Source organism: Salmo salar, chromosome 26 (assembly GCF_965601325.2).
Source record: "Salmo salar chromosome 26, fSalSal1, whole genome shotgun sequence".
Classification (NCBI taxonomy): Eukaryota; Metazoa; Chordata; class Actinopteri; order Salmoniformes; family Salmonidae; genus Salmo; species Salmo salar.
The window spans coordinates 54034082-54055000 of NC_138316.1; the positions used below are offsets into that span (position 1 = coordinate 54034082).

The 20919-nt window shown below is 47.9% G+C and overlaps 1 protein-coding gene across 1 annotated transcript in view; it reads left to right on the forward strand.

The window, feature by feature from the left end:
* The first annotated feature begins 589 nt into the window (after nucleotides 1-589).
* lrp3 (low density lipoprotein receptor-related protein 3) overlaps nucleotides 590-20919 on the forward strand; it is a 75400-nt gene continuing 55070 nt past the window's right edge. Inside the window, exons 1-2 of the mRNA XM_045708709.2 lie at nucleotides 590-1019; nucleotides 1148-1340. Coding sequence (XP_045564665.2) covers nucleotides 1265-1340 — 76 coding nt within the window. The 5' untranslated portion in view covers nucleotides 590-1019; nucleotides 1148-1264. The remainder of the gene's footprint in view (nucleotides 1020-1147; nucleotides 1341-20919) is intronic.

Here is a 20919-nt window from a genome sequence, read left to right on the forward strand (position 1 = left end):
CCCCAAAACATTGTCAAAGACTCCAGCCACCCAAGTCATAGACTGTTCTCTCTGCTACCGCACGGCAAGCGGTACCAGAGCGCCAAGTCTAGGTCCAAAAGGCTCCTGAACAGCTTCTACCCACAAGCCATAAGACTCCTGAACAGCTAATTAAATGGCTACCCAGACTATTTTAATATTTGTTTTTACACTGCTGCTACTCTCTGTATATTATCTATGCCTAGTCACTACCCCTACCTACATGTACATATTACCTCAATTACCTGGACTAACCTGTACCACCTCTGTACCGTAATACCCTATATAAAGCACATTGCTCTGTACCGTAACGCCCTGTATATAGCCTCCTTATCGTTATTTTATTGTGTTTACTTTAGTTTATTTAGTCAATATTTTCTTAACTGTCATAAAAAAAAAATGCATTGTTAGTTAAGGGCTTGTCAGTAAGCATTACACTGTAAGGTCTACTACACCTGTTTTATTCGGCGCATGTGACAAAATAAAAATGTATTTTATTTTATTCTTAATAGAATCACTGGCGCGAACATGCACCATGCGGCCATTGGGGGTCAGGATTTGACGACAAAAACATTATAACGACGTATTCAATGAAGACCTCCCTGCACGGGATGGGGGGAAAAACATTATTCAATTCAAAGAAGGCTCTGCTCGGCATAACAAACTGCAGCGACTGCAAAAACTAAGATTTAGGTTGAACTTAAATATGACAGACAACGCGTAACTGCACGGTAAAATGATCCCTGCACCATTGTCCACTTTCATGCACAGGATAGTGCATAAAGGGAGATGAAAATACTCGAGTGTTGACGGCGAATAAAATAGCAGCTATAAACAGTGAACAGTCCAAACCGAAATAAAGGACCGGGGACAGTCGTAAGTGTATTGCCGACGTGCCTTTTGTCTAATGTCTCACAAACGCAGAGACTTTTCCCTTCCTTCCTTTTAGGATATAAATCAAAGCGGAAACCAAACGAGCCATTGAAGCAGAGACCGACGATGTACGATCACATCTTCTCTTTTCACTGTATCACATTGTCCTAGCGGGCTGCCTCCCTCTGCGTAGCGTATCTGAGCTGCAAACACAATTTACCCACGTCCTAGTTATTATTATTGTTTTTTTCTACAGAGAGGGGACTTGAGTTCATGACATCTACAAAGGTCACGGAAAATATTCGGATGCTATTGGTACAGATGTTACGGAAATTACCCCCAAGATGACAAAAGGACGACCTGGGCTGCTGGAATGATGGATCGGACTAGAGCGCCAGAGCTTCTCCTGGTTTTATGGATATTAATACGGTTCGCTTTGGTCTGTCTAGGTCAGTACTCTATTATAGTGTTGGTTTTGTTTGTTGTTCCATTTGAATGTTTTCTGATACTGTAGTGGTTTCCATGTTGGATAATATTCTGCGTTGATCTAAAACTTTGTCATATTTACATTTAAAACACATCGTTTTAAATCAAGTGTTGTACTGCAGCAGCTGCTGCTGCATTTGGTCGCTCACTCCCTTCTTCATTTCCTTGGTCTAATCTATCAACACAGACTAATAAAGCTCATCTGAGTTAGGTGATGGTTAAGGCTATTTATACAGGCAGAACCAGAACCAGACAATGTGGGTTTTAATCTACAGGCAGAACCAGAACCAGACAATGTGGGTTTTAATCTACAGGCAGAACCAGACAATGTGGGTTTAATCTACAGGCAGAACCAGACAATGTGGGTTTTAATCTACAGGCAGAACCAGAACCAGACAATGTGGGTTTTAATCTACAGGCAGAACCAGACAATGTGGGTTTTAATCTACAGGCAGAACCAGACAATGTGGGTTTTAATCTACAGGCAGAACCAGAACCAGACAATGTGGGTTTTAATCTACAGGCAGAACCAGACAATGTGGGTTTTAATCTACAGGCAGAACCAGACAATGTGGGTTTTAATCTACAGGCAGAACCAGAACCAGACAATGTGGGTTTTAATCTACAGGCAGAACCAGAACCACACAATGTGGGTTTAATCTACAGGCAGAACCAGACAATGTGGGTTTTAATCTACAGACAGAACCAGACAATGTGGGTTTTAATCTACAGGCAGAACCAGACAATGTGGGTTTAATCTACAGGCAGAACCAGAACCAGACAATGTGGGTTTAATCTACAGGCAGAACCAGAACCAGACAATGTGGGTTTAATCTACAGGCAGAACCAGAACCAGACAATGTGGGTTTAATCTACAGGCAGAACCAGAACCAGACAATGTGGGTTTAATCTACAGGCAGAACCAGAACCAGACAATGTGGGTTTTAATCTACAGGCAGAACCAGACAATGTGGGGTTTAATAGTATTGGAATGTTGTGTGATTAATGCTTCCCTAGAGATGGATCATCGTTGCTATGGCCAGTGTGTGTCTTTGTGTGGTCCCATCTGCGACATGTACCTTGACGGGCGTTCATTGATTTCTACTGATAAATGATAGTCTTAGTTTGTAAACATGGGTCCCCTGTCAGTTGATGGTGTTATGTGCAAACACACACACACACACACACACACACACCCCAACGCTCAGCATTGATACCGCGGATCCACTATCTGCATTACATCATTGCTCGTGCCCAGCATCAATCCCTTAATGTATTGCTCTAGTGCAGATGAAAGCAAAGCAGAGGATAGTCTGGCTACAAGCCAGCCCACAGACACAGAGGATAGTCTGGCTACAAGCCAGCCCACAGACACAGAGGATAGTCTGGCTACAAGCCAGCCCACAGACACAGAGGATAGTCTGGCTACAAGCCAGCCCATAGACACAGAGGATAGTCTGGCTACAAGCCAGCCCACAGACACAGAGGATAGTCTGGCTACAAGCCAGCCCACAGACACAGAGCAGAGGATAGTCTGGCTACAAGCCAGCCCATAGACACAGAGGATAGTCTAGCTACAAGCCAGCCCACAGACACAGAGGATAGTCTGGCTACAAGCCAGCCCACAGACACAGAGGATAGTCTGGCTACAAGCCAGCCCACAGACACAGAGGATAGTCTGGCTACAAGCCAGCCCACAGACACAGAGGATAGTCTGGCTACAAGCCAGCCCACAGACACAGTGATTAGCCACTCTGCTACTATGGTCTATTGATAAGCTGTATCTCTGTATGTGTTTATTATAGTGTAATGATTAGCCACTCTGCTACTACTATCCTCCTTCCTCTGCTACCTCAGGAGGCTGCTGCCCCGCCTTCATTCCCCCGCCCTCCCCCCCCCCGCCTCCATCCCTCCCCCTCCTCCTCTCCATCCCTCCCCCTCCTCCTCCCCCATTCCCCCCCCCCCCTCCCCCTCCCCGTCCACCTCTCCACCTCCCCCCTCCTCCTCTCCAGTCCCATGGTGCCCCTGGTTCCAGAGGTGGAGGTGTGAACTGAAGGGATCATTAGGGAGATACAGAGTGGTGGTCGTGTGTGTGTATCGTGTGTGTGTGTGTGTGTGTGTGTGTGTGTATCGTGTGTGTGTGTGTGTGTGTGTGTGTGTGTGTGTGTGTGTGTGTGTGTGTGTGTGTGTGTGTGTGTGTGTGTGTGTGTGTGTGTGTGTGTGTGTGTGTGTGAGTGTGTGTGTGTGTGTGTGTGTGTGTGTGTGTGTGTGTGTGTGTGTGTGTGTGTGTGTGTGTGTGTGTGTGTGTGTGTGTGTGTGTGTGTGTGTGTGTGTGTGTGTGTGTGTGAGTGTGTGTGTGTGTGTGTGAGTGTGTGTGTGTGTGTGTGTGTGAGTGTGTGTGTGTGTGTGTATCGTGTGTGTGTGTGTGTGTGTGTGTGTGTGTATCGTGTGTGTGTGTGTGTGTGTGTGTGTGTGTGTGTGTGTGTGTGTGTGTGTGTGTGTGTGTGTGTGTGTGTGTGTGTGTGTGTGTGTGTGTGTGTGTGTGTGTGTGTGTGTGTGTGAGTGTGTGTGTGTGTGTGTGAGTGTGTGTGTGTGTGTGTGTGTGAGTGTGTGTGTGTGTGTGTATCGTGTGTGTGTGTGTGTGTGTGTGTGTGTGAGTGTGTGTGTGTGTGTGTGTGTATCGTGTGTGTGTGTGTGTGTGTGTGTATCGTGTGTGTGTGTGTGTATCGTGTGTGTGTGTGTGTGTGTGTGTGTGTGTAAGAGCGAGAGAGTGGGTGTAGACCTGTAGTTAGTTCCCTCTATTTTACCTGTCACACAAAAGAGGCATCCTGAACCCCCCTTCCTTTCCCTCCTTCTCCTTCCTGCAGGAACAGATAGAGAGAGGCTTGTTCTTACCTTATTAGGAAGCAACCTCTTACCTCCACAAAGGGATTGTTTCCTTTATCTACAAATTATAGACAGTAACTGAAGCAGAGACAGAATGCTAACAACTGTTTTGTTCAAAGTTACAATCTGGTGTTTTCATTAGAGGAATTCTAGCCATCTGCTTTACAGGTGAGCTGATCCTCTCTGGGGTGTTAGCCATGTTATGACCTGGTACTTCCTGTATATAGCCATGTTATTACCTGGTACTTCCTGTATATAGCCATGTTATGACCTGGTACTTCCTGTATATAGCCATGTTATTACCTGGTACTTCCTGTATATAGCCATGTTATTACCTGGTACTTCCTGTATATAGCCATGTTATTACCTGGTACTTCCTGTATATAGCCATGTTATTACCTGGTACTTCCTGTATATAGCCATGTTATTACCTGGTACTTCCTGTATATAGCCATGTTATGACCTGGTACTTCCTGTATATATCCATGTTATTACCTGGTACTTCCTGTATATAGCCATGTTATTACCTGGTACTTCCTGTATATAGCCATGTTATTACCTGGTACTTCCTGTATATAGCCATGTTATGACCTGGTACTTCCTGTATATATCCATGTTATTACCTGGTACTTCCTGTATATAGCCATGTTATTACCTGGTACTTCCTGTATATAGCCATGTTATGACCTGGTACTTCCTGTATATATCCATGTTATTACCTGGTACTCCCTGTATATAGCCATGTTATTACCTGGTGCTTCCTGTATATAGCCATGTTATTACCTAGTACTTCCTGTATATAGCCATGTTATTACCTGGTACTTCCTGTATATAGCCATGTTATTACCTGGTACTTCCTGTATATAGCCATGTTATTACCTGGTACTCCCTGTATATAGCCATGTTATTACCTGGTACTTCCTGTATATAGCCATGTTATCACCTGGTACTTCCTGTATATAGCCATGTTATTACCTGGTACTTCCTGTATATAGCCATGTTATGACCTGGTACTTCCTGTATATATCCATGTTTTTACCTGGTACTCCCTGTATATAGCCATGTTATTACCTGGTACTTCCTGTATATAGCCATGTTATTACCTGGTACTTCCTGTATATAGCCATGTTATTACCTGGTACTTCCTGTATATAGCCATGTTATTACCTGGTACTTCCTGTATATAGCCATGTTATGACCTGGTACTTCCTGTATATATCCATGTTATTACCTGGTACTCCCTGTATATAGCCATGTTATTACCTGGTACTTCCTGTATATAGCCATGTTATTACCTGGTACTTCCTGTATATAGCCATGTTATTACCTGGTACTTCCTGTATATAGCCATGTTATTACCTGGTACTCCCTGTATATAGCCATGTTATTACCTGGTACTTCCTGTATATAGCCATGTTATTACCTGGTACTTCCTGTATATAGCTATGTTATTACCTGGTACTTCCTGTATATAGCCATGTTATTACCTGGTACTTCCTGTATATAGCCATGTTATTACCTGGTACTTCCTGTATATAGCCATGTTATTATCTGGTACTTCCTGTATATAGCCATGTATTTACCTGATACTTCCTGTATATAGCCATGTTATTACCTGGTATTTCCTGTATATAGCCATGTTATTACCTGATACTTCCTGTATATAGCTATGTTATTACCTGATACTTCCTGTATATAGCCATGTTATTACCTGGTACTTCCTGTATATAGCCATGTTATTAATGTTAAAGTGTAAATTGCTATGCTCAGTGTCCAGTGGGAGAGAGAGAGGGGGGGCCATGAAGCTGAAGTGTCTCCCCACTGCTGCTGCTCTGTGTAGTGCTGAAGGTAGAGCCTCTCCCCACTGCTGCTGCTCTGTGTAGTGCTGAAGGTAGAGTGTATCCCCACTGCTGCTGCTCTGTGTAGTGCTGAAGGTAGAGTGTCTCCCCACTGCTGCTGCTCTGTGTAGTGCTGAAGGTAGAGCCTCTCCCCACTGCTGCTGCTCTGTGTAGTGCTGAAGGTAGAGTGTCTCCCCACTGCTGCTGCTCTGTGTAGTGCTGAAGGTAGAGTGTCTCCCCACTGCTGCTGCTCTGTGTAGTGCTGAAGGTAGAGTTTCTCCCCACTGCTGCTGCTCTGTGTAGTGCTGAAGCTAGAGTGTCTCCCCACTGCTGCTGCTCTGTGTAGTGCTGAAGGTAGACTGTCACTCCACTGCTGCTGCTCTGTGTAGTGCTGAAGGTAGAGTGTCTCCCCACTGCTGCTGCTCTGTGTAGTGCTGAAGGTAGAGCCTCTCCCCACTGCTGCTGCTCTGTGTAGTGCTGAAGGTAGAGTGTCTCCCCACTGCTGCTGCTCTGTGTAGTGCTGAAGGTAGTGTCTCCCCATTGCTGCTGCTCTGTGTAGTGCTGAAGGTAGAGTATCTCTCCACTGCTGCTGCTCTGTGTAGTGCTGAAGGTAGAGTATCTCTCCACTGCTGCTGCTCTGTGTAGTGCTGAAGGTAGAGTGTCTCCCCACTGCTGCTGCTCTGTGTAGTGCTGAAGCTAGAGTGTCTCCCCACTGCTGCTGCTCTGTGTAGTGCTGAAGGTAGACTGTCACTCCACTGCTGCTGCTCTGTGTAGTGCTGAAGGTAGAGTGTCTCCCCACTGCTGCTGCTCTGTGTAGTGCTGAAGGTAGATCCTCTCCCCACTGCTGCTGCTCTGTGTAGTGCTGAAGGTAGAGTGTCTCCCCACTGCTGCTGCTCTGTGTAGTGCTGAAGGTAGTGTCTCCCCATTGCTGCTGCTCTGTGTAGTGCTGAAGGTAGAGTATCTCTCCACTGCTGCTGCTCTGTGTAGTGCTGAAGGTAGAGTATCTCCCCACTGCTGCTGCTCTGTGTAGTGCTGAAGGTAGAGTGTCTCCCCACTGCTGCTGCTCTGTGTAGTGCTGAAGGTAGAGTGTCTCTCCACTGCTGCTGCTCTGTGTAGTGCTGAAGGTAGAGTGTTTCTCCACTGCTGCTGCTCTGTGTAGTGCTGAAGGTAGAGTGTCTCTCCACTGCTGCTGCTCTGTGTAGTGCTGAAGGTAGAGTGTATCCCCACTGCTGCTGCTCTGTGTAGTGCTGAAGGTAGAGTGTCTCCCCACTGCTGCTGCTCTGTGTAGTGCTGAAGGTAGAGTGTCTCCCCACTGCTGCTGCTCTGTGTAGTGCTGAAGGTAGAGTGTCTCTCCACTGCTGCTGCTCTGTGTAGTGCTGAAGGTAGAGTGTATCCCCACTGCTGCTGCTCTGTGTAGTGCTGAAGGTAGAGTGTATCCCCACTGCTGCTGCTCTGTGTAGTGCTGAAGGTAGAGTGTCTCTCCACTGCTGCTGCTCTGTGTAGTGCTGAAGGTAGAGTGTATCCCCACTGCTGCTGCTCTGTGTAGTGCTGAAGGTAGAGTGTCTCTCCACTGCTGCTGCTCTGTGTAGTGCTGAAGGTAGAGTGTATCCCCACTGCTGCTGCTCTGTGTAGTGCTGAAGGTAGAGTGTATCCCCACTGCTGCTGCTCTGTGTAGTGCTGAAGGTAGAGTGTCTCTCCACTGCTGCTGCTCTGTGGTAAAGGACAATGTCTATCAATGAGTTTTAACTCATAATAACTCAAACAACCACCTGGATGAAGAATTTAGTCGTTGCTGAGATTTACTTTGACTCCAGATCTGCTCTTCCATCTGCCTAGACAGATGTTCCAGCACATTAATGTGTGTGTGTGTGTGTGTGTGTGTGTGTGTGTGTGTGTGTGTGTGTGTGTGTGTGTGTGTGTGTGTGTGTGTGTGTGTGTGTGTGTGTGTGTGTGTATCGTGTGTGTGTGTGTGTTTAACAGATGAGATGCCCAAATCTGTAATCCTGCCAAGTGCCTAAACTCATTCCTGCTAACTCTGGCCAGGTTGTTAAGAACCTTCATCAACTGTAATGTTCTCTACTGCTGGCCTATCTGATGAGGTCTCTTCCTGTTCCTCTCACGTTCCCTGGCAGGAAGTCTCTTCCTGTTCCTCTTCCTGTTCCCTGACAGGAGGTCTCTTCCTGTTCCCTGACAGGAGGTCTCTTCCTGTTCCCTGACAGGAGGTCTCTTCCTGTTCCTCTCACATTACCTGACAGGAGGGCTCTCAATTACAGACAGTGGATGTTCAGCAGTCGGCAGACCACACAGACACACACACACACACACACACACACACACACACACACACACACACACACACACACACACACACACACACACACACACACACACACACACACACACACACACACTACTCAGTCACTATTTCATTAGAACGTAGTGTTGGTAAAACACTGCAGTCAGTCAGTAATTGTCAGCTCAATTTGTTTTTCGAACACTCCCAAAAATAAAGCTGCATAGTGAATACTGAGGTCTCCCAAGTGGCGCAGCGGTCTAAGACACTACAGACCCTGGTTCAATTCCAGGCTGTATCACAACCGGCCGTGATTGGGAGTCCCATAGGGCGGCGCATTAATTGGCTCAGCGTCGTCTGGGTGTCACGTCCTGACCAATATTTAGGTATTATTTGTATTATATTTGGTCAGGACGTGGCAGAGGTATATTTGTTTTGTATTGTGGGGTTTTGTGTGTGGTGTAGTGGGGTGTGTTAGTTGTGGTATAGGTTCTAGGTTTGTTTTTCTATGTGTAGGTTTAGGGTTCTGGACTCTCAATTGGAGGCAGGTGTTTCTAATTGTCTCTGATTGGGAGTCCTATAAGTAGGCGTGTGTTTGGTTTGGTAGGTTGTGGGTAGTTGATATTAAAAGATGAGTATCCACGTTCCGCATGCAGTTTGGTCTCTTCAACACGGCTTCAACACTTGTGACACCGGGTTTGGCCGGTGTAGACCTTCATTGTAAATAAGAATTTGTTCTTAACTGACTTGCCTGGTTAAATAAAGGTTAAATAAAGGTTAAATAAAGGTTAAATAAAGGTTAAATAAAAAAAAATGGAATTCTTTCTTATTCCCAGTAATGAAACAACCAGCTTCCCGCTGACAACCTGTAGTGGTTACTACGTCACCATGCGTTACTCCGTCACCATGCGTCCTGTAGTGGTTACTACGTCACCATGCGTCCTGTAGTGGTTACTACGTCACCATGCGTTACTACGTCACCATGTGTCCTGTAGTGGTTACTACATCACCATGCGTCCTGTAGTGGTTACTACGTCACCATGCGTTACTACGTCACCATGTGTCCTGTAGTGGTTACTACGTCACCATGTGTCCTGTAGTGGTTACTACGTCACCATGTGTCCTGTAGTGGTTACTACGTCACCATGTGTCCTGTAGTGGTTACTACGTCACCATGTGTCCTGTAGTGGTTACTACGTCACCATGTGTCCTGTAGTGGTTACTACGTCACCATGTGTCCTGTAGTGGTTACTACGTCACCATGCGTCCTGTAGTGGTTACTACGTCACCATGCGTTACTACGTCACCATGCGTCCTGTAGTGTTTACTACGTCACCATGTGTCCTGTAGTGGTTACTACATCACCATGCGTCCTGTAGTGGTTACTACGTCACCATGCGTCCTGTAGTGGTTACTACGTCACCATGTGTCCTGTAGTGGTTACTACATCACCATGTGTCCTGTAGTGGTTACTACGTCACCATGCGTTACTACGTCACCATGTGTCCTGTAGTGGTTACTACATCACCATGTGTCCTGTAGTGGTTACTACGTCACCATGTGTCCTGTAGTGGTTACTACGTCACCATGTGTCCTGTAGTGGTTACTACGTCACCATGCGTCCTGTAGTGTTTACTACGTCACCATGTGTCCTGTAGTGTTTACTACGTCACCATGTGTCCTGTAGTGGTTACTACGTCACCATGCGTCCTGTAGTGGTTACTACGTCACCATGCGTTACTACGTCACCATGCGTCCTGTAGTGGTTACTACATCACCATGCGTTACTACGTCACCATGCGTCCTGTAGTGGTTACTACGTCACCATGCGTCCTGTAGTGGTTACTACGTCACCATGCGTCCTGTAGTGTTTACTACGTCACCATGCGTCCTGTAGTGTTTACTACGTCACCATGTGTCCTGTAGTGGTTACTACGTCACCATGCGTCCTGTAGTGTTTACTACGTCACCATGTGTCCTGTAGTGGTTACTACGTCACCATGTGTCCTGTAGTGGTTACTACGTCACCATGTGTCCTGTAGTGTTTACTACGTCACCATGTGTCCTGTAGTGTTTACTACGTCACCATGTGTCCTGTAGTGGTTACTACGTCACCATGTGTCCTGTAGTGGTTACTACGTCACCATGCGTTACTACGTCACCATGCGTCCTGTAGTGGTTACTACGTCACCATGTGTCCTGTAGTGGTTACTACGTCACCATGTGTCCTGTAGTGGTTACTACGTCACCATGTGTCCTGTAGTGGTTACTACGTCACCATGTGTCCTGTAGTGGTTACTACGTCACCATGTGTCCTGTAGTGGTTACTACGTCACCATGTGTTACTACGTCACCATGTGTCCTGTAGTGGTTACTACGTCACCATGCGTCCTGTAGTGTTTACTACGTCACCATGTGTCCTGTAGTGGTTACTACGTCACCATGTGTCCTGTAGTGTTTACTACGTCACCATGTGTCCTGTAGTGGTTACTACGTCACCATGTGTCCTGTAGTGGTTACTACGTCACCATGCGTCCTGTAGTGGTTACTACGTCACCATGCGTCCTGTAGTGTTTACTACGTCACCATGTGTCCTGTAGTGGTTACTACATCACCATGCGTTACTACGTCACCATGCGTCCTGTAGTGGTTACTACGTCACCATGCGTCCTGTAGTGTTTACTACGTCACCATGTGTCCTGTAGTGGTTACTACGTCACCATGCGTTACTACGTCACCATGCGTCCTGTAGTGGTTACTACGTCACCATGTGATGGGGTTGCTGTGAAGCTCTTCCTTACATTTACATTTACATTTTAGTCATTTAGCAGACGCTCTTATCCAGAGCGACTTACAAATTGGTGCATTCACCTATAATATCCAGTGGAACAACCACTTTACAATAGTGCATCTAAATCTTTTAAGGGGGGGGGGGGGTAGAAGGATTACCTTATCCTATCCCAGGTATTCCTTGAAGAGGTGGGGTTTCAGGTGTCTCCGGAAGGTGGTGATTGACTCCGCTGTCCTGGCGTCGTGAGGGAGCTTGTTCCACCATTGGGGTGCCAGAGCAGCGAACAGTTTTGACTGGGCTGAGCGGGAACTGTGCTTCCTCAGAGGTAGGGAGGCGAGCAGGCCAGAGGTGGATGAACGCAGTGCCCTTGTTTGGGTGTAGGGCCTGATCAGAGCCTGAAGGTAGGGAGGTGCCGTTCCCCTCACAGCTCCGTAGGCAAGCACCATGGTCTTGTAGCGGATGCGAGCTTCAACTGGAAGCCAGTGGAGAGAGCGGAGGAGCGGGGTGACGTGAGAGAACTTGGGAAGGTTGAACACCAGACGGGCTGCGGCGTTCTGGATGAGTTGTAGGGGTTTAATGGCACAGGCAGGGAGCCCAGCCAACAGCGAGTTGCAGTAATCCAGACGGGAGATGACAAGTGCCTGGATTAGGACCTGCGCCGCTTCCTGTGTGAGGCAGGGTCGTACTCTGCGAATGTTGTAGAGCATGAACCTACAGGATCGGGTCACCGCCTTGATGTTGGTGGAGAACGACAGGGTGTTGTCCAGGGTCACGCCAAGGCTCTTAGCACTCTGGGAGGAGGACACAAGGGAGTTGTCAACCGTGATGGCGAGATCATGGAGCGGGCAGTCCTTCCCCGGGAGGAAGAGTAGCTCCGTCTTGCCGAGGTTCAGCTTGAGGTGGTGATCCGTCATCCACACTGATATGTCTGCCAGACATGCAGAGATGCGATTCGCCACCTGGTTGTCAGAAGGGGGAAAGGAGAAGATTAATTGTGTGTCATCTGCATAGCAATGATATGAGAGACCATGTGAGGATATGACAGAGCCAAGTGACTTGGTGTATAGCGAGAATAGGAGTGGGCCAAGAACAGAGCCCTGGGGGACACCAGTGGTGAGAGCACGTGGTGCGGAGACAGATTCTCGCCACGCCACCTGGTAGGAGCGACCTGTCAGGTAGGACGCAATCCAAGCGTGCGCGGTGCGGGAGATGCCCAGCTCGGAGAGGGTGGAGAGGAGGATCTGATGGTTCACGGTATCAAAGGCAGCAGATAGGTCTAGAAGGATGAGAGCAGAGGAGAGAGAGTTAGCTTTAGCAGTGCGGAGAGCCTCCGTGACACAGAGAAGAGCAGTCTCAGTTGAATGCCCAGTCTTGAAACCTGACTGATTAGGATCAAGAAGGTCATTCTGAGAGAGATAGCAAGAGAGCTGGCCAAGGACGGCGCGTTCAAGAGTTTTGGAGAGAAAGGAAAGAAGGGATACTGGCCTGTAGTTGTTGACATCGGAGGGATCGAGTGTAGGTTTTTTCAGAAGGGGTGCAACTCTCGCTCTCTTGAAGACGGAAGGGACGTAGCCAGCGGTCAAGGATGCGTTGATGAGCGAGGTGAGGTAGGGGAGAAGGTCTCCGGAAATGGTCTGGAGAAGAGAGGAGGGGATAGGGTCAAGTGGGCAGGTTGTTGGGCGGCCGGCCGTCACAAGACGCGAGATTTCATCTGGAGAGAGAGGGGAGAAAGAGGTCAAAGCACAGGGTAGGGCAGTGTGAGCAGGACCAGCAGTGTCGTTTGACTTAGCAAACGAGGATCGGATGTCGTCAACCTTCTTTTCAAAATGGTTGACGAAGTCATCCGCAGAGAGGGAGGAGGGGGGGGGGGGGAGGGGGAGGAGGATTCAGGAGGGAGGAGAAGGTAGCAAAGAGCTTCCTAGGGTTAGAGGCAGATGCTTGGAGTTTAGAGTGGTAGAAAGTGGCTTTAGCAGCAGAGACAGAAGAGGAAAATGTAGAGAGGAGGGAGTGAAAGGATGCCAGGTCCGCAGGGAGGCGAGTTTTCCTCCATTTCCGCTCGGCTGCCCGGAGCCCTGTTCTGTGAGCTCGCAGTGAGTCGTCGAGCCACGGAGCAGGAGGGGAGGACCGAGCCGGCCTGGAGGATAGGGGACAGAGGAAATCAAAGGATGCAGAGAGGGAGGAGAGGAGGGTTGAGGAGGCAGAATCAGGAGATAGGTTGGAGAAGGTTTGAGCAGAGGGAAGAGATGATAGGATGGAAGAGGAGAGAGTAGCGGGAGAGAGAGAGCGAAGGTTGGGACGGCGCAATACCATCCGAGTAGGGGGAGAGTGAGAAGTGTTGGATGAGAGCGAGAGGGAAAAGGATACAAGGTAGTGGTCGGAGACTTGGAGGGGAGTTGCAATGAGATTAGTGGAAGAACAGCATCTAGTAAAGATGAGGTCAAGCGTATTGCCTGCCTTGTGAGTAGGGGGGGAAGGTGAGAGGGTGAGGTCGAAAGAGGAGAGGAGTGGAAAGAAGGAGGCAGAGAGGAATGAGTCGAAGGTAGACGTGGGGAGGTTAAAGTCACCCAGAACTGTGAGAGGTGAGCCATCCTCAGGAAAGGAACTTATCAAGGCGTCAAGCTCATTGATGAACTCTCCAAGAGAACCTGGAGGGCGATAAATGATAAGGATGTTAAGCTTGAAAGGGCTGGTAACTGTGACAGCATGGAATTCAAATGAGGAGATAGACAGATGGGTCAGGGGAGAAAGAGAGAATGTCCACTTGGGAGAGATGAGGATTCCAGTGCCACCACCCCGCTGGCTCGATGCTCTAGGGGTATGCGAGAACACGTAGTCAGACGAGGAGAGAGCAGTAGGAGTAGCAGTGTTATCTGTGGTGATCCATGTTTCCGTCAGCGCCAGGAAGTCTAGGGACTGGAGGGTAGCATAGGCTGAGATGAACTCAGCCTTGTTGGCCGCAGACCGGCAGTTCCAGAGGCTGCCGGAGACCTGGAACTCCACGTGGGTCGTGCGCGCTGGGACCACCAGGTTAGAGTGGCAGCGGCCACGCGGTGTGGAGCGTTTGTATGGCCTGTGCAGAGGAGAGAGAACAGGGATAGGCAGACACATAGTAGACAAGCTACAGAAGAGGCTACGCTAATGCAAATGAGATTGGAGTGACAAGTGGACTACACGTCTCGAATGTTCAGGAAGTTAAGCTTACGTTGCAAAAATGTTATTGACTAAAATGATACAGTACTGCTGGCTGGTGGAGTAGGCTAGCTAGCAGTGGCTGCGTTGTTGACTTTGAACGTGTAGCTGGCTAGGTAACCTCGGTAGTTTCAGTACTACACCTTGTCATGATACAAAGCAACTTTGTAGCTAGCTAGCTAACATAACACTAATCAAGACGTTCCTTGTAGTGTATTTAGTTTCAACAATGCTGCTCGTCGGTAATAGTTGGCTAGGTTAGGAAAAATGGCGTCGCGGGGGACGGAAATAGCTGGCTAGCTAACCTCGATGGCTGGCTAGCTAACAATTATCAATTAACAATTATCAAGCTATGACAAAGACAACTAGGTAGCTAGCTAGGTAACACTGCACTAGTCAAATCGTTCCGTTGTGAAGTATTAGTAACTACAGCGCTGCTAGTCGGTAACGGATGGCTAGCTGGCAGTGGGTTAATGATGACTAGGTGTGTTGAGTAAGTCTGGCGCCGCGTCGCGGCTGGCTAGCACACCTCGATAATACTCAAACTCAAACTACACAATTATCTTAGATACAGAGACAGCACAGACAACTATGTAGCTGGCTAACTAACACTAACACCACACTAATCATGGTTGCTGTGAAGCTCTTCCTTCACGGTTGCTGTGAAGCTCTTCCATCATGGTTGCTGTGAAGCTTGTCTTTCTAGTGATTTCTCAGCGTGATGAACCATATCTTCCCTGTCAATTCTGTCCCATTCCCCTTCTCCATGACCGAGGCTCTAGCCGTGTGTACACCTCTATATTTAATCAGCCTGCAGAGTATTTAGTGTGCATGCCAAGCAGCACCCTATTCCCTATATAGTGCACTACTTTAGACCAGAGCCTTGTGTAGGGAATAGTGTGTAATTTAGTCCTTACGAGCTGAGACCAGTTCAGGTCAGTCTCAAGGTTTTGTGTTGGTAGAGCATGGTGTGTGTTCGATTCCCACGGGGGACCAGTACGGGGGAAAAAAATGTGTGTGCGTGTGTGTGTGTGTGTGTGTGTCTTTCTCCTCCAGGGTGAGAGACATTTAATGAGATGGATATTTTCACCTCCTGGTGCACTGCAGATTGAAGAAGTGAAAATAGAAAGAGAGAGAGAGAGAGAGAGGAAGAGAGAGGAAGAGAGAGAGCAGGAGGAAGAGAGAGAGAGAGAGGAAGAGAGAGAGAGAGGAAGAGAGAGAGAGAGAGAGAGAGAGAGGAAGAGAGAGGAAGGGAGAGAGGAAGAGAGAGAGAGAGGAAGAGAGAGAGGAAGAGAGGTTGAGAGAGAGGAAGAGAGAGAGGGAGAGAAGAGAAAGGGAGAGGAAGAGGAGAGGAAGAGAGAGGAAGAGAGGGAGAGAGAGGGGAAGAGAGAGAGGGAGAGAGGAAGAGAGAGAGAAAGGGAGAGGAAGAGAGAGAGGGAGAGAGAGAGAGGAAGAGAGAGGAAGAGAGAGAGGAAGAGGAGAGAGAGGAAGAGAGAGGAAGAGAGAGAGAGGAAGAGAGAGAGAGAGAAGAGAGAGAGGGAGAGAGAGAGAGAGGGAGAGGAGAGAGGAAGAGAGGGAGAGAGAGAGGGAAGAGAGAGAGGAAGAGAGAGAGGAAGAGAGAGGAAGAGAGGTTGAGAGGAGTGTATTAAAGCTAAGGTGGTGTGAGGTCACTGGGCCCTTCCTCTCTTCCTTTCCTGTGGCTTTGAAGCAGGGGCTTGTGGGGAACGCAGTCCAGGTCCTGATAAGAGTCTCTTCATACACACAGGGCCTTCAGAAAGTATCCTTGACTTTTCCCACATTTTGTTACATTACAGCCTTATTCTATAACTGATCAAATAGTTTTTTTCTCTCATTACTTTACACACAATACCCCATAATGACAAAGCAAAAAAAATAAAAAACTGAAATATCACATTTACTTATAAGTATTCAGACCATTTACTCAGTACTTTGTTTAAGAACATTTGGCGGGGATTACAGCCTCAAGTCTTCTTGGGTATGACACTACAAGCTTGGCACACCTGTGTTTTGGGTGTTTCTCCCATTCTTTGCTGCACAGCTATTTTCAGGTCTCTCCAGAGATGTTCGATCGGATTCAAGTCCGGGCTCTGGCTGGGCCACTCAAGGACGTTCAGAGACTTGTCCCGAAGCCACTCCTGTGTTGTCTTGGCTGTGTGCTTAGGGTCGTTGTCCTGTTGGAAGGTGAATCTTCACCCCAGTCTGAGGTCCTGAGAGCTCTGGAGAAGGTTTTAATCAAAGATCTCTCTGTTCATCTTTTCCTCGATCCTGACTAGTCTCCCAGTCCCTGCTGCTGAAAAACATCCCCACAGCATGACCTGCCACCACCATGCTTCACCGTAGGGATGGTGCCAGGTTTCCTCTAGACGTGACGCTTGGCATTCAGGCCAGAGAGTTCAATCTTGGTTTCATCAAGCCAGAGAATCCTGTTTATCATGATCTGAATGTCCTTTAGGTGCCTTTTGGTAAACTCCAAGCGGGCTGTCATGTGCTTTTTACTGAGGAGTGGTTTCCGTCTGGCCACTCTACCATAAAGGCCTGATGGGTGGAGTGCTGCAGAGATGGTTGTCCTTCTGGAAGTTTCTCCTATCTCCACAGAGGAACTCTGGAGCTCTGTCAGAGTGACCATCGGGTTCTTGGTCACCTCCCTGACCAAGGCCCTTCACCCCCGATTGCTCAGTTTGGCCGGGCGGCCAGCTCTAGGAAGAGTCTTGGTGGTTCCAAACTTCTTCCATTTAAGAATGATGGAAGCCCCTGTGTTCTTGTGGACCTTCAATGCAGCAGAAATGTTTTGGTACCCTTCCCCAGATCTGTGCCTCGACACAATCCTGTCTCGGAGCTCTACGGACAATTCCTTCAACCTCATGGCTTGTTTTTTTGCTCTGACATGCGCTGTCAACTGTGGGACCTTATATAGACAGGTGTGTGCCTTTCCAAATGATGTCCAATCAATTGAATTTAACACAAGGTGGACTCCAATCAAGTTGTAGAAACATCTCAAAGATGATCAATGGAAACAGGATGCACATGAGCTCAGTGTCGAGTATCAATAGCAAAGGGTCTGGAAAACATTGTACATTTACATTTTAGTCATTTAGCAGACACTCTTATCCAGAGCGACTCACAGTAGTGAATGCATACATTTCATAAATGTTTTCTTCTCCGTACTGGTCCCCCGCGGGAATCGAACCCACCACCCTGGCGTTGCAAACACCATGCTCTACCAACTGAGCCACCACAGGACATCATGTTGTGTCGTGGACATGTGGTGGTGTAGGGATGTTATATGATGTAATAATTTAACTTTAGTTTAGTTCAGTACAAACATAGTTCACTGTTTTATCTGTTGTTTTATATGTAATGTGGATGCTTTGGTGTGTTTGGACCCCAGGAAGAGTAGCTGCTGTCTAGACAGGAACTAATGGGGATCCATAATAAACCCCAAGAAGAGTAGCTGCTGCCTTGGCAGGAACTAATGGGGATCCATAATAAACCCCAGGAAGAGTAGCTGCTGCCTTGGCAGGAACTAATGGGGATCCATAATAAACCCCAAGAAGAGTAGCTGCTGCCTTGGCAGGAACTAATGGGGATCCATAATAAACCCCAGGAAGAGTAGCTGCTGCTTTGGCAGGAACTAATGGGGATCCATAATAAACCCCAGGAAGAGTAGCTGCTGCTTTGGCAGGAACTAATGGGGATCCATAATAAACCCCAGGAAGAGTAGCTGCTGCCTTGGCAGGAACTAATGGGGATCCATAATAAACCCCAGGAAGAGTAGCTGCTGCCTTGACAGGAACTAATGGGGATCCATAATAAACCCCAGCAAGAGTAGCTGCTGCCTTGGCAGGAACTAATGGGGATCCATAATAAACCCCAGGAAGAGTAGCTGCTGCCTTGACAGGAACTAATGGGGATCCATAATAAACCCCAGGAAGAGTAGCTGCTGCTTTGGCAGGAACTAATGGGGATCCATAATAAACCCCAGGAAGAGTAGCTGCTGCCTTGACAGGAACTAATGGGGATCCATAATAAACCCCAGGAAGAGTAGCTGCTGCCTTGACAGGAACTAATGGGGATCCATAATAAACCCCAGGAAGAGTAGCTGCTGCCTTGACAGGAACTAATGGGGATCCATAATAAACCCCAGGAAGAGTAGCTGCTGCCTTGGCAGGAACTAATGGGGATCCATAATAAACCCCATGAAGAGTAGCTGCTGCCTTGGCAGGAACTAATGGGGATCCATAATAAACCCCGGGAAGAGTAGCTGCTGCCTTGACAGGAACTAATGGGGATCCATAATAAACCCCAGGAAGAGTAGCTGCTGCCTTGACAGGAACTAATGGGGATCCATAATACACCCCAGGAAGAGTAGCTGCTGCCTTGACAGGAACTAATGGGGATCCATAATAAACCCCAGGAAGAGTAGCTGCTGCCTTGACAGGAACTAATGGGGATCCATAATAAACCCCAGGAAGAGTAGCTGCTGCCTTGACAGGAACTAATGGGGATCCATAATAAACCCCCAGGAAGAGTAGCTGCTGCCTTGACAGGAACTAATGGGGATCCATAATAAACCCCAGGAAGAGTAGCTGCTGCCTTGGCAGGAACTAATGGGGATCCATAATAAACCCCATGAAGAGTAGCTGCTGCCTTGGCAGGAACTAATGGGATCCATAATAAACCCCGGGAAGAGTAGCTGCTGCCTTGACAGGAACTACTGGGGATCCATAATAAACCCCAGGAAGAGTAGCTGCTGCCTTGACAGGAACTAATGGGGATCCATAATACACCCCAGGAAGAGTAGCTGCTGCCTTGACAGGAACTAATGGGGATCCATAATAAACCCCAGGAAGAGTAGCTGCTGCCTTGACAGGAACTAATGGGGATCCATAATAAACCCCAGGAAGAGTAGCTGCTGCCTTGACAGGAACTAATGGGGATCCATTATAAACCCCAGGAAGAGTAGCTGCTGCCTTGACAGGAACTAATGGGGATCCATAATAAACCCCAGGAAGAGTAGCTGCTGCCTTGACAGGAACTAATGGGGATCCATAATAAACCCCAGGAAGAGTAGCTGCTGCCTTGACAGGAACTAATGGGCATCCATAATAAACCCCAGGAAGAGTAGCTGCTGCCTTGGCAGGAACTAATGGGGATCCATAATAAACCCCAGGAAGAGTAGCTGCTGCCTTGACAGGAACTAATGGGGATCCATAATAAACCCCAGGAAGAGTAGCTGCTGCCTTGACAGGAACTAATGGGGATCCATAATAAACCCCAGGAAGAGTAGCTGCTGCCTTGACAGGAACTAATGGGCATCCATAATAAACCCCAGGAAGAGTAGCTGCTGCCTTGGCAGGAACTAATGGGGATCCATAATAAACCCCAGGAAGAGTAGCTGCTGCCCTGGTAGGAACTAATGGGGATCCATAATAAACCCCAGGAAGAGTAGCTGCGGCCTTGGCAGGAACTAATGGGGATCCATAATAAACCCCAGGAAGAGTAGCTGCTGTCTAGACAGGAACTAATGAGGATCCATAATAAACCCCAGGAAGAGTAGCTGCTGCCTTGGCAGGAACTAATGGGGATCCATAATAAACCCCAAGAACTAATGGGGATCGATAATAAACCCCCAGGAAGAGTAGCTGCTTCCTTGACAGGAACTAATGGGGATCCATAATAAACCCCAGGAAGAGTAGCTGCTTCCTTGACAGGAAGTAATGGGGATCCATAATAAACCCCAGGAAGAGTAGCTGCTGCCTTGGCAGGAACTAATGGGGATCCATAATAAACCCCAGGAAGAGTAGCTGCTGCCTTGACAGGAACTAATGGGGATCCATAATAACCCCCAGGAAGAGTAGCTGCTGCCTTGGCAGGAACTAATGGGGATCCATAATAAACCCCAGGAAGAGTAGCTGCTGCCTTGACAGGAACTAATGGGGATCCATAATAAACCCCAGGAAGAGTAGCTGCTGCCTTGTCAGGAACTAATGGGGATCCATAATAAACCCCAGGAAGAGTAGCTGCTGCCATGACAGAAACTAATGGGGATCCATAATACACCCCAGGAAGAGTAGCTGCTGTCTAGACAGGAACTAATGGGGATCCATAATAAACCCCAGGAAGAGTAGCTGCTGCCTTGGCAGGAACTAATGGGGATCCATAATAAACCCCAGGAAGAGTAGCTGCTGCCTTGGCAGGAACTAATGGGGATCCATAATACACCCCAGGAAGAGTAGCTGCTGCCTTGACAGGAACTAATGGGGATCCATAATAAACCCCAGGAAGAGTAGCTGCTGCTTTGACAGGAACTAATGGGGATCCATAATAAACCCCAGGAAGAGTAGCTGCTGCTTTGGCAGGAACTAATGGGGATCCATAATAAACCCCAGGAAGAGAAGCTGCTGCTGAGAGACACCAGGCACATTAGAAACAGGATGTTGTTACCCGCTGTGTTCCTGTGAGGAAGTGAGACATGGTTTTGATGCACCAGGGTCGTCTCAGACAATAACTAACTATGGTTTTGT